Source organism: Diabrotica undecimpunctata, chromosome 2, assembly GCF_040954645.1.
Source record: "Diabrotica undecimpunctata isolate CICGRU chromosome 2, icDiaUnde3, whole genome shotgun sequence".
Lineage (NCBI taxonomy): Eukaryota > Metazoa > Arthropoda > Insecta > Coleoptera > Chrysomelidae > Diabrotica > Diabrotica undecimpunctata.
The window spans coordinates 148,952,082-148,970,162 of NC_092804.1; the positions used below are offsets into that span (position 1 = coordinate 148,952,082).

General features: G+C 31.3%; 1 protein-coding gene across 4 annotated transcripts in view; it reads left to right on the plus strand.

The window, feature by feature from the left end:
- LOC140435034 (prestin-like) overlaps positions 1-15,134 on the plus strand; it is a 75,478-nt gene extending 60,344 nt beyond the window's left edge. For all 4 annotated transcript variants that reach the window (XM_072523713.1, XM_072523710.1, XM_072523712.1 and 1 more), the window contains exons 12-14: positions 101-256; positions 1,871-2,066; positions 4,969-15,134. In XM_072523713.1, coding sequence (XP_072379814.1) covers positions 101-256; positions 1,871-2,066; positions 4,969-5,117 — 501 coding nt within the window. In that variant the 3' untranslated portion in view covers positions 5,118-15,134. The remainder of the gene's footprint in view (positions 1-100; positions 257-1,870; positions 2,067-4,968) is intronic.
- Positions 15,135-18,081: the final 2,947 nt, after the last annotated feature.

Sequence of the window (18,081 nt, forward strand, 5' to 3'; positions counted from 1 at the left end):
AATATTATTAATTATTTTTATTATGTAACTATTATTCGTCAATATCGAGTTACTTTAAATGTTTATACTATGCTAAATTTATCATTTTTTTGTATTTCAGACGAAGGAGGTGGAAGGTATCAAAATCTTCCACTACTCAGGAGGTATTAACTTCGCCACGAAAAGTATGTTTAAGGAAGATTTATACAAATTAATTAATCTTAATGTCCAAAAAGAATTAATTCATCGAGAAAAATTGAAAAAGGTTCAGGAAAAGGTAAGATAGCCAATTATATCTGTTTTAGTTTTTATAATAAAATCTAAACACGTTTTCTATTTTTTTCTTCCTTTATTTCTTCTTAATTGTTTGCTGTATTTCCTACATATGATCAAAGGCCGTTTCTATAATCTTTGACATCAAATTTTTCAATTTAATTTCTTTTATTTGCATTTAGTTTATTTATCCCCTTCTTCTACTGTCACTTTACTATTATTGTAACTGTGTCTTCTAACAATTTTATGTTGTGACATTAAAGACAAATTAGTTGTTAAATGTTATAAATGATCTTTGGTTAATATCTTGTTAAAAATGTATTTTGTTTTATCAATATGTTTATCAATTTTACGCTTGATTATCCAAAAAATGGAGCAGGCGAAAAGCAAACGAATATGTGTTAATTTATTATGTGTCTTTTTCTTTCTCATTATTTTCTTCTTATGATAACTTCTATATATCTATTATAAACTATTTGATTTTCATAAAAAGTATTTTTTGATTTTGTTTCGATGGCTTTGTGTTGTTACTTAGAACTCAATTTTTTATAATGTATTCTGCATCACCAGATCAACGGAAGATACACCTGAACGAGTGGTTCGTAACCAAGAGACTACATAATGTATAAACAAATGTACAAAAATTAAGTACTAGTATTTAAAACAAGTGCGGATGTACCAACAGGTTGCAATATTTTGGTAGGAAAAATAGAACTGAGATTGAAAAAGTTTACAAGAGTGAATAAGCAAACAGTTACGATTAATGGAGAAAATATGGCAAATGATGATGATGACCGAAAAACAAGAAATATTTAGTGTGCAAGAACAAAAAGCAAAGTTGTCATCAAGCAAATAAAAAAGTACTATGGAAACTTGGGCAAGAATGAATTAATATATTAAAGACCGTCCAGTAAACAAAATTTAGTGAAGTAAAAACAGAAGACAACAAATGTGGAAAACGTGGATAAACTAATACTGAAACACATACACCAAATAAGAGAAGTCATTAGTAAAGATAAAAACGAATACACGAGGATCCATACAAAAATAAGGAGAAATATCAATGAGAGCTGGAATTCAACTGTAGAAATTAAAAACCAAATAGAACGAGTCCGAGCTACATTTGTAAAAATTAGAATCGTACCTTGCAGCCACGATATTAGTATTGACATTAGAATGACATAAAATACAGATGTGGACGTAATATATGGACAACTACTTAAGAAAAGCTGAGTCCACAGAGTTAGAAATGAGGGGCTATTTAGACAGCTAAACCAAACAAAAATATAATAAAGAGACGCAAGCTAGAATATTTCGCTCACATTATGAGACACCCTGAACAATATAAACTTTTGCATCTTATTATTCGGGGAAAGATCCAAAGTTAACGTGGTCTTAATATAACAAGAACCTCATGGCTGAAAAATCTAAGACAATGATACGTAAACTCCACTAAATTATTATTTAGAGCTGCTGTCATAAAGTAACGGTAGCGAATATGATAACCAATATGATATCCATTATTTATTCTTTGTATTAAATAAAATTTTTAGTGCACTATTATTAATTTTTTCTTTATTTGTATAACATTTAATTTCACGATTACCATATTTTTCAGATGGAATCTTCAGATAGCCAGGAATACAAGCAGAAATTATTAAAACTACAAGGCAAAATTAATACCGACCTAAAGTGTGTAATTGTAGATTTTTCATCTGTCAGTTACATCGATCCTTGTGGTGCAGCAATGTTAGGAAGTGAAATTAATGACTTCAAAAGGCTTGAGATTTCCTTTTACATTGCGGCGTGTTCAGGTAAACAACATTTGTCTTTATAGTAATCCTACATAGTTATTATGGATGCTTAATTTTTGCGAAAAAAAAAATGTTTTCAAGTTTGAACTATAGATGTATTGTCGGAATAAACGGTTGTCCGGTTGCTTCCAGTAAGCTTTGGATTTGCGATTGATCTAATTCGCTATAGAAGAGAGGAATTCCACGTCCAGAGATTAAACATTCCCGTATCTAATTCTACGTTTTATTCGGAACTCTTTGGTATCTTCAAGAAGTCAGACATAAGCTGTACCAGTTTCGTAGATACTATTAATCAAGACAATATGTCGATAGTCGATGCGGTAGTCAGCCAATGCTCAAAACATTTTATGATGATTTCTACTATCAAACACCTTTCCATAGTCTACGAATATAAGAAAGATAGGCTTGTTATATTCTATACACTTTTTTATTTGTGTTTTAATAACTTGTAGATGATTATTTGTTCTGTATCTGGAGCAGAACACACCTTTTTCGCAAGGTTTAGGACTATCCAGTTTGTTCACAAGCCATTTTGTTATTGCCTTTATAAATAGTTTGTATGTATGGAAGAGCAAACTAATAGTTCTGTAGTTCTTTACATCTGAAATGTCACCTTTCTGTGCATTATGGTTATTACTGCATTATGTCATTCGGTGGGGGTTACAAGTCTTGTGAAACAAACATTTAACACTTTTTTCAACACATTTATTAACTTTTTTTTCTACTACTTTGATTTGTTTTATGACTATGCCATTTTCTCCAGGTAATTTATTGTTTTTTTTTTTATCTTCGAAAGAACTCTTTTAATTTCCTCTGTTGTGATATCTGAGATGTCTTCTGAGCCTACATTTTGGACTTTTGGTATTTGAGTTTGATTAGGATTTGGAAGTTCATTTCATTTATACAATTTTGAGTAAAAATCTTAAGTAATTTTTAAAATATCTTTCTTATTTGTTTTAGTTTTCCCTTTTTATTTACAAGTTTGCCAATTTCGATTATTTAGTCATTTTTTAATTTAGCACCTTTGAACTTTTATTTTTATCACTTGTTTCAGTTATGTGTTCAGTGTTGTTTCACATGAAAAAACCCTCTTTTAGAAATAATTTTTGGTTCTTCAGTTGCGCCAATAACGTCAGCCCAATTGTATTCTCCAATATCTGCTTTATCTGGCCACTTTCAAGACTTTAAAGATTTCTGCATCGATGAAATTTCAACCTGGTCATCTGTAAAGCTTAAGATTTTTCCTAGAAAATACTCTTCTTTATACTTAAAGATTACGTATGCACCAACTTTTGTGACAATTTGGTTAAGGCCTAGTTACTGAAAATTTCCGCAGGTCTGCACATCAATATTATAACAGAACATTTCAAATTTCTTCTCCCTCTCTAAATATCTTTCATTTTCTTCTACATCTTGCAAATCAACATCATCACTACTTTTCTTTTCATATTTTTTTTTTAATTTTTTTAATTTTTTATTTCTACTCTTGTTCTTTTTTTATTTATAAATTATAAATATTTATATATTTATATATTATAGATAATCTTTGCAGGTCATAATTTCACAGTTAGTGACCAGTCTTTTTTGTTTCTTCCCTGAATTCTGAGGTCTTTTATCTTTTTTCACCATTTCTAACAACAATTCCTCAGATGATTTACGTGTTTGTAAAGAAGGTCCAATTGGTGAGACAAGGCTTTCTTTTTCTACTTGAACTTCGTTTGCAGAACTAGCTTCTGTTCTTTCAATCATTGCAAAGGTATAGACAGAAGTTTCTGGCTGTTCTGTTAGGATTAAAGCGTTCGAGACATCTGATTTTACCGTATCTGAAGAAGTATTGGATGCTTGTTGCCCTACATTTGAATAATTTGTAATCTTCTTGATTTCCAGTGGCTATAAGAGGACTCGCATCTAGATGTAGTGCTGCTGAAGTTGTAGGCCTACTGTCTTCTGATTGTACTCTGGCTAAGGAAATGATAGTTACTAAGTGTTGGACATTCAAAGAAACAGTGGCTTCCAAGTGTACTGTAGTGGGATTGGGAAGATTATTTTTATGACTAAGCAAATCATCTTTTTTGAATATTGATGTAGGAATAGCATCTCTGTTAAGACCTTGTTTATCGGGATCATAAATTCCTGTTTCTTTAAGTCCGTTAATAGTATTAATACTAGGTATTTCATGTGCTAGCTTGGTTATCATTTGTACAGATATTTCTTTGGGAATTTTTGCGAGGATTTTCCCTCTGGCACTTACTGAGTGCCTTGTCCCTAGTATGTTTCAGACCTCTAAAAACTGACACATCTAATGGTTGTAATAAATAGTTCATGTGTGGAGATAACTTTATAATAGTAATTTTATTTTTTTGTGCTAACTTAATCAAATCTGTGGACACATGGGTAACATGGCCATCATAATTAATAAAACTGGTCTCTCCTTTGTAATATTAGGTAAAAAACATCTATAAACCAATTAAAAAGTAGATTCCACCCAACCTGAAGACGTTGTAAAAACTGTAGTTTGAGAAGTTGTATTCTCATTAATCCAATTATCCATTACATATTTACCTTTAAATACACAGGGGAGAGGTATCATTTGACCATCAGCAGAACAACACAACAAAAACCATTGTGTTTTTTGGCTAAGGGCCTTTTTCTAGTTTGTGTGTAAGGATTAGAAAAAGAGGGGAAAGATAGGTTGGAAACCTGGCTTCCACTGAAGGCTTGGACATAGGAGAAAATCAGTGGCTAGCGTGCGGCAAGGACGCCACTTCCTGTAGCAGCATGTCCTATATTATAGCACTGATAATGTTAATTAGCAATTTCTATAGAAAAACAACATATTTTATATAATTTGTTTTTTTTTAAATCAACATATGGAACAATTAATTATTTTATATTTTTACAGATCGTACTTACAACACTTTGGAAAAATGTGATCTTCTGGCGAAGGAAAAAGATTTCTTAAGAATATTCCCCAGTGTTCACGATGCTGTACAGTGTGCATCATACAATCTGAAGATTCCAATAGAGAACAGTATTGCTAGAATATCGTAATTTATTGTTAATTGTTAGGACTATTTTTTTTTACCAGTGTAGAAAACTACACGGAAATTTTAATTTTCACGCTTATTTTTTCGAATATAACAAGTGTAAATATTTTAAAATAGTATTAGAATTTAAGTAGACGATGTATATACTGTTGAATTCAGTTTCAAAGGAAGAAGCGACGTGATACTCGATAACTATTAGTTATATATAAGTATTAAAATATGAATGATTGACCAATAGCCTGCAAAGGATGAGGATCATTTGTAAATTAAAAAAAATAATTTTTAAAAACCAAAAAAATAATATTTTTCTTTTAATTTAAAGTATGTACTAACGACAATTATATTGAAATTTTAAGACTAACCCCTTATTTTTGTTTTCTCTTAGACATGTTCTTTAGATGCCACCAATAATGTTCTGAATCTATTTCCTTGCACGATCTCAACTTTTATCGAATATTGCGTTTAGAATAAGCCAAATAGACCGCAAATTATACAATATATATATATATATATATATATATATATATATATATATATATATATATATATATATATATATATATATATATATATATATATATATATATATATATTTTTATTTGAACATTCGGTATCCAATATTCACCAAAATCTTAAGGTGGGTACACATATGCGAGCAGAACTATTCGCGAACCGTTTGTGAACGCTATATTCCTCTATTTGTACGACGCACGGAACGAACCGCTTGCGAGCTGTTCGTTCGTTGCTCGTCAGGAACCACTGCCGCACTGCCTGTCGGTTTTTGGGCCGCACACAAAGAATGTTCGCAGTTAAATTTCTACGGTGTTCGAGACTATAAATTGTTTCTGCTAAGTGTACGATGAGATCATTCGGTTAAACAAAATTGCTGAACGAGCGCGGCTTATTCAAAAGTAACGAGAGAAATTAATAACAGATAATGTAAACAAAATACCGAAATATTTAGAATAACGAAGTAAATTAATTCTCGGTTTGTTATTACATACTTAGGGTATTGGATAGTCGAACATAAACATATTTTCAACGAACTGTTCGCAAACGGCTCACGAGCAGTTCGCGAACAGTTCGGCTCGCATATGTGTACCCACCTTTACATCATAAACTGAAAATAAAGATTTAGTTTATAATTATTTATTTTTATGTAACAGGAATAGTTTGATATTTCCAAAAAGATACGTATTATCCAAAATCATCACCCATATACCTTTAAAATTCACCTCACTATCAATTGATTTTTAAAACAGCTGTCAACCACATTTTCTATTCTTTTCAACACTTGGCTATATTCATTATTTATGAGACAAAGCCTTCTTTAGAATATTGTCAGCATATCTCAATCCTTTCTGTTCTTAAGATAGTTGCTTTTCCTTTTAGCATTGACGAATTTTTAACTTGATTGTTAGTATTGTGGATAAACATTTGTTTAACTCATAGGTTTCATTATTATAATACTTATTTATCATCTAGGTCATAGGTTTCATCGTGATTTAAATTTATTGTTATTAAATTTCTAAAAACAATTAAAAGTAAAAGTTTGGGTTGTATAAACATTTTTCCATTCCAATGTTTCTAAATGTTTTTTTATTTTTTAGGATTAAAGATCGTATTTACGATTCTCATAGTAAAACAATGTTTAGTTGTATCTATATTTTCTCCCCTGTATGCTGCAACAATGCATTACTACAATATTTACTAAAATACAACATAAATATAAAGTATAGTGCAAACAAATAAAATAAATGCATTATGTTGTATTCTCTTAAGCTTATGAACATATTCTGAAACTCATTCATTTTATTTTCAAATGCTCGTTTTTCAGATTTCCTTTGGATTCGTTATGTCATATATCGTGGATATATAATTGGAATATACAATTATTATTCTGTTCGGTGTTCCTACAGCCTCCTGTCGTCTTTCTCTTACCGACCGTGGCAGATTTTTTTGAAGTGACCGTTGCTCCAAATGGTCTGTGGTTAGTGATAGTGCAAGATCTTTAAGGAAGATTCATCGTTGAACGATAACATTTTTATTAATAGAAACGTAAATAATCTAAGAGTTTACCACTGCCATATTTATCACGGAATAAAAAACAATCATTTGTTATCTATTTATGTTTCTAGCTACATTATAGGTTGCGCATAATTTATCCAGAGTATCCACTCCTCCTTTCGTATGATTATTGAATATTACGATCTCTGGTTTGTAATTTTCACCTGAGTATTCATCAATTGGATCATCATGATGTAAGCTAGATACAAGAACAACATTATTACAACGATATTTTCTGGGTATGCAAGAGACTACAGTATTATTTTCTTGAAAACCAAATAGTGAGGAAACCTCAGGTCGGGCTCTTGTGTTGCTAAATTCAACTAAAAACTCCTTATTTTTTTATAGTATCAATGTATGTGAATTTATGGTTTTTAACTAAAGTGCTCAATAAACTTGTACTAGTAAACCAATTGTTACATATTACATTTTGCTTCGTTTCTATTTATTATTAGTATATTTTTCCTCTATTAGTCGTAAAACAACTTTACATGGAACGTTAGGTATTTCAATAGGGATCTGAGGGAGTACCTCAAATTTTGAAACATAATGTTGTCTAATCAACCAATGCAAATATTTTTAATCAATACTCATTACAATTACAATTTCTCGTAAATTGTTTTATTAGCTTCAACTTTATATGCTTTCCTACAGTTGCTAATAAACATATCAAATAACATTCTTATTGGCGCTTATTTATCAAATTGACGTTTCTCTTTCCTCGTTTTTAAATTCTTGAATCTCAAACATCGAAGCAAAAAAAAAATCCGTCTTGAGACATTACCAACCAAAACCGTTCAATTTGAACACTGCTTTTGTTCCATTAATCTTTAGTATTTAGCCTAATACTTTTTAATGTTTCTGCTAGATATAACAAATCAAAGAGAGTTTTTACTTTTTCTTGTTTATAGTCAATATCATACAAAAACTATCGGAAGTCATGTTTTAAACAAGTTATAAAAGATCTCAAGATAAGGTACAATTAGGTTACAATTTCTCATCTATTAATTTTCTTGTAGGATTAAAGTAACAAAAGGTGTTCATAAAAAGGCCTCCGAAAATTTATATACAACGAAGATCTTAAAATATTTATCGACCTCATAGGGATTTCCTTAGCAATTAAGGGTTTATAAAATGATTTATTGATATAATTCATTATTACAATCTACTTTTGGCTTTAAAATTTGATTGTAGGAATTTTGATAGGAACAATTTTTTTAATAAAATAATTAAAGAAGAACGTAAAATGTTTTTCCAATGACGCTGTTAATCAAATTTACTTTTTGTATAGATAAAAAATTGTAAATTACTACTTACGATGTTATGTAATTTTACAAATATGCTTTGAATAGCGGAAAACCCTAAATTTCTTAATATTTATTGATACGTTTAGATTAGGATGGATAATTGAAGGAATCATTTAAATGGTGTATGTATCGTATTGGTTGCATTCTAAGTAACAAAAAAAACATTGTACTAATACAAATGAGTCAGAATTTGCTTCTAAACTGTATGAAATACGACATAAGTAGTTTATTCATTTCATTTGCACTATACTGTATGTATTGGTATGCCGAGAATAGTTTCTATTATAGCTTTCATGAAAAATATAAAATGAAGGATTCTATACTACTTAGTGATACTAATACTTGGGAATCTTCGTTAGAACAGTTATATATAGGATCTATATACCGCAGGTTTTAGTGACAATTTTTAATACATAATAATAAGGTATTTACTATTCAAGAAGTTCTTCAAATATTTTACTTCCACTTAATGTTAATTCTATATTAATAACATTGAGTATAGACCAGAATTTCCCAGAATAGTTTATTACTGTTTTTTTTTGCATCTTTATTGCAATAATATCCATTAATATCATTTTTGTTCATTGCTTTATTGTCGGGTTTTTTATTCCTCATTAAGTGTTTGTTCTTTGTAATAGATCTTTACATTAGTTGCAGTATCTTGTTTTTTTTTCAGGTTGGTATCTGCTTACGGTCTTTTTATCTATATTTTCATTAGCTGCCTTTATAACCGTATTTCAAATTAGATTTATTGATTTAAAAGAACCAGAATTTGACACAATCAATGGTGTAGTACCGCGCTTTATCATCTTATCGCATTTTACGTATTATTCATTAATATAATTATTTTGCCATTCCTTTATGGATTATATCTACAGTTTTTTTTTTGTATTTACAGCCTGCAAGAGACAACTAACCTCTTGGTCAATCTGGTTTACTAAGTATAACTACTGTTCTGATTGAAACTGTTTTATTGCTACTCGTAGTTTTTGGTATTGTTCGTTTTGTGAAAATTTAATCACCACACCGACGACTATAATGTAATAAATATTTAATAATATCTTATTTTTTTACACCGTTTTTAATATAGTGTATTATTCTTCGGTTTCTTTCTCCATTTGTAAATGTTTCTCCGGCTAACTATTGAAGAAACTAAAAAATATATTTATTTATGAAAACAAGATGTTTTGGATATTATTCTATTCGTTTTCTAAATCGAAATAGGTTGGAAGATTTGGCTCTTTTATTAAATTGGTGTAAAACTCCCTGAATATCCTTTTCCTTGTCCTCTATTGGTACTACACCGTACAATCAGCATAAAATGTTAATTTTACATCATTCATGTTTCTTTTTATGTAATATTTTCTTTTATTTCGTCTATGATGATACTAGAAGAAGAGGACTCAATGCGTATCCCATCTTTTATAGTTTACCGTCTCATTATAATATAAGTAGGTCAGTTTATTGTGGTCCACCATTTGCTTTTTAAAAATTAAATATCTGAGAATAAAGATGGCATCGGTACCGTATTTTTTTTTCTCCTTTATAGGAAAGGGGTGGTCTGAAATCATCAAGACATATCAGTCCAGGAAGGCGCCTGACTGACTTTAGTGCAGGTTTTATTTTTCGTAGTCTCTTCGAGGTACTTTAAAACGCCCTCTTCTCACATTATATACGTCAGCAAACACCTACCTGCTAAAGCAAACCCTCCTCTGACATCTGCCTCTTCGTAAGAGGAATGGCCGCTGTATGGCCGAGCAACACTTTCGAAACACTACTTTCAGTAATCCATAGACTGTCAGGAAAGAGGTACTATGTCCCTTTTCCTTGTTTCTTTTTTTGTGGTTCCAAAAATTGGAATTTTTTTAAGGAACCCCTTCCAGAAGCGTGAATGATCCTCCTTCCAGAAGCGTGGGCATTGTCTTCTTCTTATTATTCTGTCTCACTTATTGGCATTTTATCAAAACGTATTTCGCATAACTTTAACTTACAACATCTTTCCCTCTTACCTTTGTTGTTGGTCAGCTGTCTTTCTTCTTAACCACTGCACGGACACAGTTACGTACACCAGTCCAACCTGCTTTATCTGCAATGATTCTCGCAATTATTTTTCTTACTGTAACAAAATTCATACCTTTTTCTCTTTCCAATCTGCTTCTTTCTACTATTTACCTGTTGTATACCAACATCATATGTGTGAGTGTGTCCGGTTGTCCGTCGTATAGACATTTATCCGTGTCAGCCGTCCTGAATCCAAAGAAGTGGGTCCTAACGCAGGTGCTCACAACAAATCGGTACAGTATCTTCCTGACCTGAACCCTTTTTTTTTCAATCACCTTTTAGGAAAGTAACAATATTGATTTTATATATTATAATCTTTGTTGTAAGTTTTAGTGTAATGTTCAGTAAGTTTATACCTCCCTAATTTGAGGTTTGGTTGTTATGGTACTTTTTCAACTAGTGTTGTTATGCCAATCGTTTGGAATTTTATGGTAAATGCAAAAAGTATTATAAAGTAAAATTTTTCAACGTTGCAGTGAACATTTTCCCCATATTTAAATAAATTGTTTTAAATTCGGTCGTATGCAGAATTTGTCCTACCCTTTAACTTCTATAGGACATGATTTACATATTCTTTTTGAATGGTCTGTTCTATCGAAGGAGGCAATTTAAAGGCGGCTTTTTCAAAAGAGTTGTTCCGCAGTTTCCATACTATTGCCGTAATTTTTCAGCCAAGAATTCAACGACGAACAAAATCCATACTTTATCACACCTACATTACGGAATAAGCTGGAGCACTTAGTTTTTTGTTTTGTTCAGTGAATGTCTAAAGTATTTTATTTCGATAATTCTCTTTTTGATTGTGCATGTGATTTCTATTTAATTTCTTTGATCCACGAATTCCGAAGCATACACCGCTAAGTTCACATTACGCAGGCTTCCAGTTTTTTTCAAAAGGTGTCTTTAAGTATCCATACATTAGTTTACTGGCGACAAGGCATCTGCGATATACAAGTCCTTAAGGGTATATTGATACGAAAGCTACATAGGTAAGTTTTAATTTTTATAAAAGCGATTCGGGCTTGTTTTACTCGGTGCCTTATTTTTTGTGTCCTGAACCAGTTTCATTAAGCGTATAAACGAACTATTTGTACTGTTAAACGCGTCTTGTTGATGGTTAACTTGTGCCCCATCCCTCGACTCTTTGTCAAGCAATTTACAGTTCTTATAAATATTTTAGGATGTTTTATATAATAATTTGTTTTCTTTTCTACAATGCTTGGTATAAGATTTCTTTAGAGTACAAGTGAACAAGATGTGTGGCAGACAATTTACAGTTCTTCTGCTTTAGGTTGATATTCCAATTTAGATAATTTTATTAGATAACTATGATTTAAATTATGTCCATTATTTTTTCTGTTTTATATTGAATAGGAAAAAAACTTCTTCAATATTTTTGTCGTTATACTACAACTTTATTTAATATTATTTTGATTCAAGCAAATGAAGTGTGCTTTATATTTTAAATTATAGGTGTCAAAATAAAATACACATACAGATACATGTTCTTTATTCACTATGCAGTGTACGCATTTGCGTTTATAGGCCTTGTAATTATTTCTTTTTTTCTGCTTTGGTTATTATCAAAGGCGATCCAACAACTGTCATAATCTGTTGTTTCTTATATGTAAGATATGTACCATAGTAAACGAAACCTCAGGAAGCACTAATTCCAGACCTTGACTTTTAAACATAGAAAACAACATACCATGACATTTATTTAAAACAAAAAACTTAATATTTGTATCCAATAATTATCACGCAGTTTGTATTTGAAGATTGTCATCATCATCATCGTCATTATTCTCTTTGCCTTTATCCCGTTGTTAGATTTTCACAATCCGTTCACTATCTAAAGCTATCATCTAATTTGTAGCAGTAAATTTATCTATAAATGAACATTTCAAATACTTTGTGTTCTAATAAGTTTAAAACCTTTTTTTTTTAATTATTCCAGTTTATATTTTAAATTTCTTTTAGTAGATCCTAAACACTACTCCATCTATCCATATATTGTATGCAATAATACACTATCCATATATTGTATGCAATAATAAGCAAAATAAATAAGAACTAAGAACTTATCCCTGATGAAATAGAGCTCAGGAAACGTAACATTAGTTGTTATTTCCTCATACATATACCTATCTCCCATTTATCAAATACTCACCGGAGAGTAGTTTTTTCTATTAGCCTCTTAGAGAGCCTATTACAAAATATCTGGAGAAACCCTATCAAAAAAAACCCTATGCATCAGTACCCTATGTGCATAAGTCAAAACTCAATATTTTCGAATATTTCAGTTTTCTCACATATCTGTCTGTCAATTAACCTACTCTATTTTCATGGTGATGCCAAGTAATTTTATGATCTTGTAGTTTGTACATTGTGAAACATTTCCTTTGTTTTCGTAAACGGGTACTAATAGACCATTTCTTCAATAGATTGGAATTTTTTCTACTTTCATAAGTCTATTAAACAAACGTATTAGCCTACTTCTTTCTATAAACTGCTCTCCACACTTTCAAAGAGATATTATCTGATCCAATTGCTGTATCTTTCGTTATTTTTAAAGTGCTTAAGCCATTTCTTTATTTGTTATGTTGATGACCATTCTCTCAAAAACTTCGTTTAATAAACGGTCAAAGTATGTTTCTATAAATAGATTATTTTCATTTCGGATACATCTAATGTGACTAAAATTTTTGCTTCTATTGCTCTGGTTTTGGCTATTCTATACATCTTCGTTTTACCCTTCTTTATAGTAAGTTATACATATAGAATAACTTACTATAATACATTACAATAAGTTATTTTATATTTATATATTATTATATAAGTTTCTTGTCACATTATAATATAGTTGCTCTTTTCCTTAATTTTTTCTTGAATTTTTTTCGCCACAACCAGGTCTCTTTATTATCAAGGTCTTTTCTAGGTATTTTAATTGTAGTATCTCTAAAAATACAAGTAATATTTCTCTTACTTTGTTTGTCGTCTTTATAGAAAAGGGGTCTGGAATCTTTAAAAGACATCTGGACACCTAATGAGTGACAGTAGTGCAGGATTCTTTCTTCGTAGTCCCGGCGATAGTTCCCGAGATATTTTAAAATATGCTCTCGTCGCCGAGTTTACGCCGAACGCCTACCTACTAAACCAGACCCCCCTGTGTCATCCAGTGATCCGGAAGCAGAATGGCTACTTTAAGACCGAGCATTAACTTCCTCCATTATTCACAGACTGTTAGCAAGAAGGCTCCCTGTATCTTTTTCCTGTTTTTCTTTTTGTTCGTCCCAAAAACTTGGTTGTTTTTAGAGGAACCCCGTTCCAGTTAGCGGGTGTAGGATCTTCATTGCATCTAGTACGGTATCACTCCCAGCCGGGCATTTCCTCCTTCCCCATACAGTCTGACTTACACAGTCTAACATATACAGCCTTACTCGCCCCTTATTAAAACGTATTCCCTCAACTTAAAGCATTTTTTCATCTTACCTTTGCCGTTGGCCCAACTGTCTTTCTTAATATTCTTTATTTTTGTACACTAGTCCAACTTGCATTATTTCCAATTATTTCTCTAATATTGTATATGTGTCACAGTGTCCGAGTTTCCGCAATATAGACCAAAAAAGTAGCCGCAGTCCTGTAGGCGCATGCCACTCGCAACAGACATGTTTTGTCCACTCGTGTTATGAACTTTCGTTAGGCCGTTATTTCTATCACCCCACTCTAGACTATCGACTTCACAATGGCGTGGAAGGTCCCTTTCTTTCGGATTTGGGTCTCCCAAGGTTGGACATCACCATCTTTAACGCAGCCGCACTATTCACAGGCTTTTGGGACACCTACCGAACGTGCTCCCCACACTTTCCCTTCTCGTGCTACATCACTCCCAGGTGCTTTACGTGTTTATTGGGTAATAGACACACCCCTGCATAGTGTAGTTCCACACTTTGCCTATTTCTTTTCCCCTTCAACATAATCGCTTCGGTTTTCTCTGCCACGAGTTTCAGTCTGTGCTGTGTCATCCATTTATTCAGGACGCCTGCGTTCCGAACCCGGTATTTGAGATCTGATTCATCTCGCATCACTACCAGCATAGCAAGGTCATCCGCGTATATCCATACTAACAGAAGACAAAAAAGAGTCTGAATTGCAGGTGATAAAATCGTCATTATTTAATACAGAACTTGTTCCTTCTAATCTGATTTTTCGTGAGTCGTTTTATTTTTAATATATTCTAGTATATTCGTGTATTTTATTTTGTCGCCAGCGGATTAAATAAAATGTGTTTTAAATATTATTGTAAAGAATATGTTTACGTGACATTGTTTTTATAACTACTTAATAGATAACAAAATACGATAAAGAAAACAATTGAGAAGTTTAGCCAATTGTGTAAATAAACATGTAAACAAATTCTGTCAAATAATTGTCCTTTAATGTCGTAATGTTTGTTGATGACTAGTTTGTTCAGAAATTGCACTACAATTAGATGTTTTTTCTTAAATTATAGTAGACATATACTAAGAAGTGTTCAGTCTTATTTAATCAAACGTTATCAATTTTTAAGTAAATGTTACTTTTTACTCGTGGGTATTTTTTTATTAATCTGACCAATAAACCCACATATTCGACCAAAATATTGCTGATTTTTAAACCTCTTATTATAAATTATATATCTCTTACTGGATGAAATAGTGGCGCATCTCAAATTTATTTCGTCTATTGAGATCTGTCGACGCCTATGATATTAATATTTGGAAGATTACACCACTCGTTTTAGAGTCAAGATATGTCGAGAATAAAAACGCATCAGAGATTTAGACTTCTTGTGAGAATGTTATTGATTTTGGACAAGATACCCTTCATGTTGAAACATTAGGAAATAACATGGCTTTTGAAAAAAGTAACGAGTTCAGTTAATAACTGCTGTAGCAATGGAAGTAAAAATACTTTATTGGAACAACTAAAAAGAATAAAAGATCTTCTTCTTCCTAGAGTGCCGTCTCAATACGGAGGTTGGCAATCTTAATGGTTATTTTTCTTTTTGAGCTTGCTGCTCTAAACAAATCAATCGATCTGCATTGATACCAATCACGTAGATTCTTCAACCATGAGTTCTGCCTTCGACCTACAGATCTTCCTTGAATCTTTCCCTGTATGATGAGTCCCAAAATTTCATATTTTGGTCCCCTCATCACGTGGCCTAGGTATTCCAGTTTTCTAGTTTGTATAGTGGTGATTAGTTCTGTTTCTTTACCAACCCTCTCTAGTACTTCTTTATTTGTAATTCTATCAGTCCATAATATTTTTAACACTCTGCGGTATAACCAGAGTTCGAAATCCTCGATTCTTTTTAAATTGCATTTTTTTAATGTCCAAGTCTCAGCTCCATATAATAATATTAAAAATATATAACAGCGAATGGTTCGTAATCTGATCTGCAAATTTAGATTTTTGCACGTTAGGAGTGGCTTCATTCGTATAAATGCTGATCTGGCAATCTCTATTCGCCTGTTTATTTCTACATTATGATCATTGGTTTCATTAATAAAAGTTTCCAAGTACTGATATTTTTCTACTTGTCAATCTAACTATCTATCTATACAGCCCTTGCTGTCCAATTTTGGACATAGGCCTCCTCTTTCTTCTTCCACGTCTCTCTATTGAAGGCAGTTTGTATCTAAACTTCTTGTCAATAGGTGATGTATATTTTGTGGTCTTTTTGTAATTAGCATTTACTTCGTTTTTTTAGCGTTTATAGTAATTCCCATCTCAGTACTATTCATACTTAAGCTTTCTATAAAATGTTGTAGATCTTCTATACTCATTGCTATGATCACAGTGTCGTCTGCATATCGTAAGTTGTTAATTAATTTTCCGTTAACGGTAACTCCCGCTTTGATATTATTGAGCGTGTTTTGGAAAATTTCTTCAGAATATAAGTTAAACAAAAGTAGCGATAAAACACATCTCCTGGAGTTAGACAGGAATGTGTTTTATAAAAGATCTGCACACATTTAAAAAAAAATTAATATAAAATCCAATTTTCTCTTTGGTAGATTTAAACACTCCTTTCGAAAAAGAGGAAATTGCCGGTTTTTCATATGTCTCTATTGCTGATCCAAATTATGACGGTGACACAAACACACCTTTACGCTGCGACGAAAATGTGCCATTAGGAGTTTAAAAAAAAAATAAATAAAAGTAGAACCTGAGGCGAAAAACAAAAGTAGGAAGAGAAAAAGGATGCCTAAAAATTGGAAGAGAAACCAAGCCAAAACTTTAGCGGAAATAGCAGAAAGCCATATAATACACTTAATAAAGGTCAACAAATAGCGGCCAGATAAATTAAACCACCATGTGGAGAACGTTGCAGATGCGACAAAACTTTCTACGGAAGAAAAAGAGCAAATACTAGGATTTGAGAAATATCGAGCAGAAAAGAGCATTTATTTCACAATAATGCGAGAAGTTATGAAAATTGATACCAGCTTACATAAAAAAACAAACAAATAACAATGCATTCTATTTTTCAATAGGTTATCATAAAATATGAGTATGTAAGATATTTTTTGTATCTACTTAAGGAGTAACAAATTGATATTCGTGCCTACATTGAGTCAATTCCGAAGTTCGAAAGTCATTATACAAGAGTGTATTCTTAAAATCTCTCTTGAGGACGGAAAAACGATTACAGATTTATACTGAGACTATAAGAACTTGCTAAGAAGCCTAGCTTAGGACAAACAATTTGACAGTCTAAGTACATATAGGGGTGTATTTAATTATGAACACAACTTGGCATTATTTGTTCCTTAGAAGGACCAATGCCAAAAGTGCATTGTTCCTGAAAATGCGGATAAAGAAGACAAACAGAGCAATAGAGGATAGGGAGATTAAGACATCAGAAGATCTTGAGTGAATATTTTAAGAAACATGGTAAAACAAGATGAATCAAAGTGTTATTGAATTCTCGACCTTTAACAGATATAATTCCACTATAAATAAATGATGATTTTTAATACTTTTTTTATAAAATTGATGGATTAAGTGAACTTAAAGCAGGTTTTATCTATTTAATCAATTTTAAAACTATAAAACTAATATTAGAAGATGAAAATGGTGCTTGTTGTACTAGTAACACCAATTAATAAATTAATAGAAACTGTTAAGCATAACCTGAGACAATAAAAACATACTATGTAACAATCCTTTATTATATTCAACAAATAATAATTGGAGATCAAAAATTCCAAGAAGTTGCTATATGAACAGTGATAAGACCCAATTTGTTTATTGATAATGAACTTTAGACAAAAACGCAATTAATTTTTTATATTAAATATGTATCAAAAAAGGATTTATTCTATTTGAATAGATATGATCAAAAGATATCAACTGAAAAGGCATACGTAAATTTCGTAATATTGTCTTTGCTTAATTATCGGTTTTTGGTTTGTATAATATTTACCATATCTAATATTATTGAGACCAATCACAGCCCAAAAGTTATCTCATCGTATAAAACAT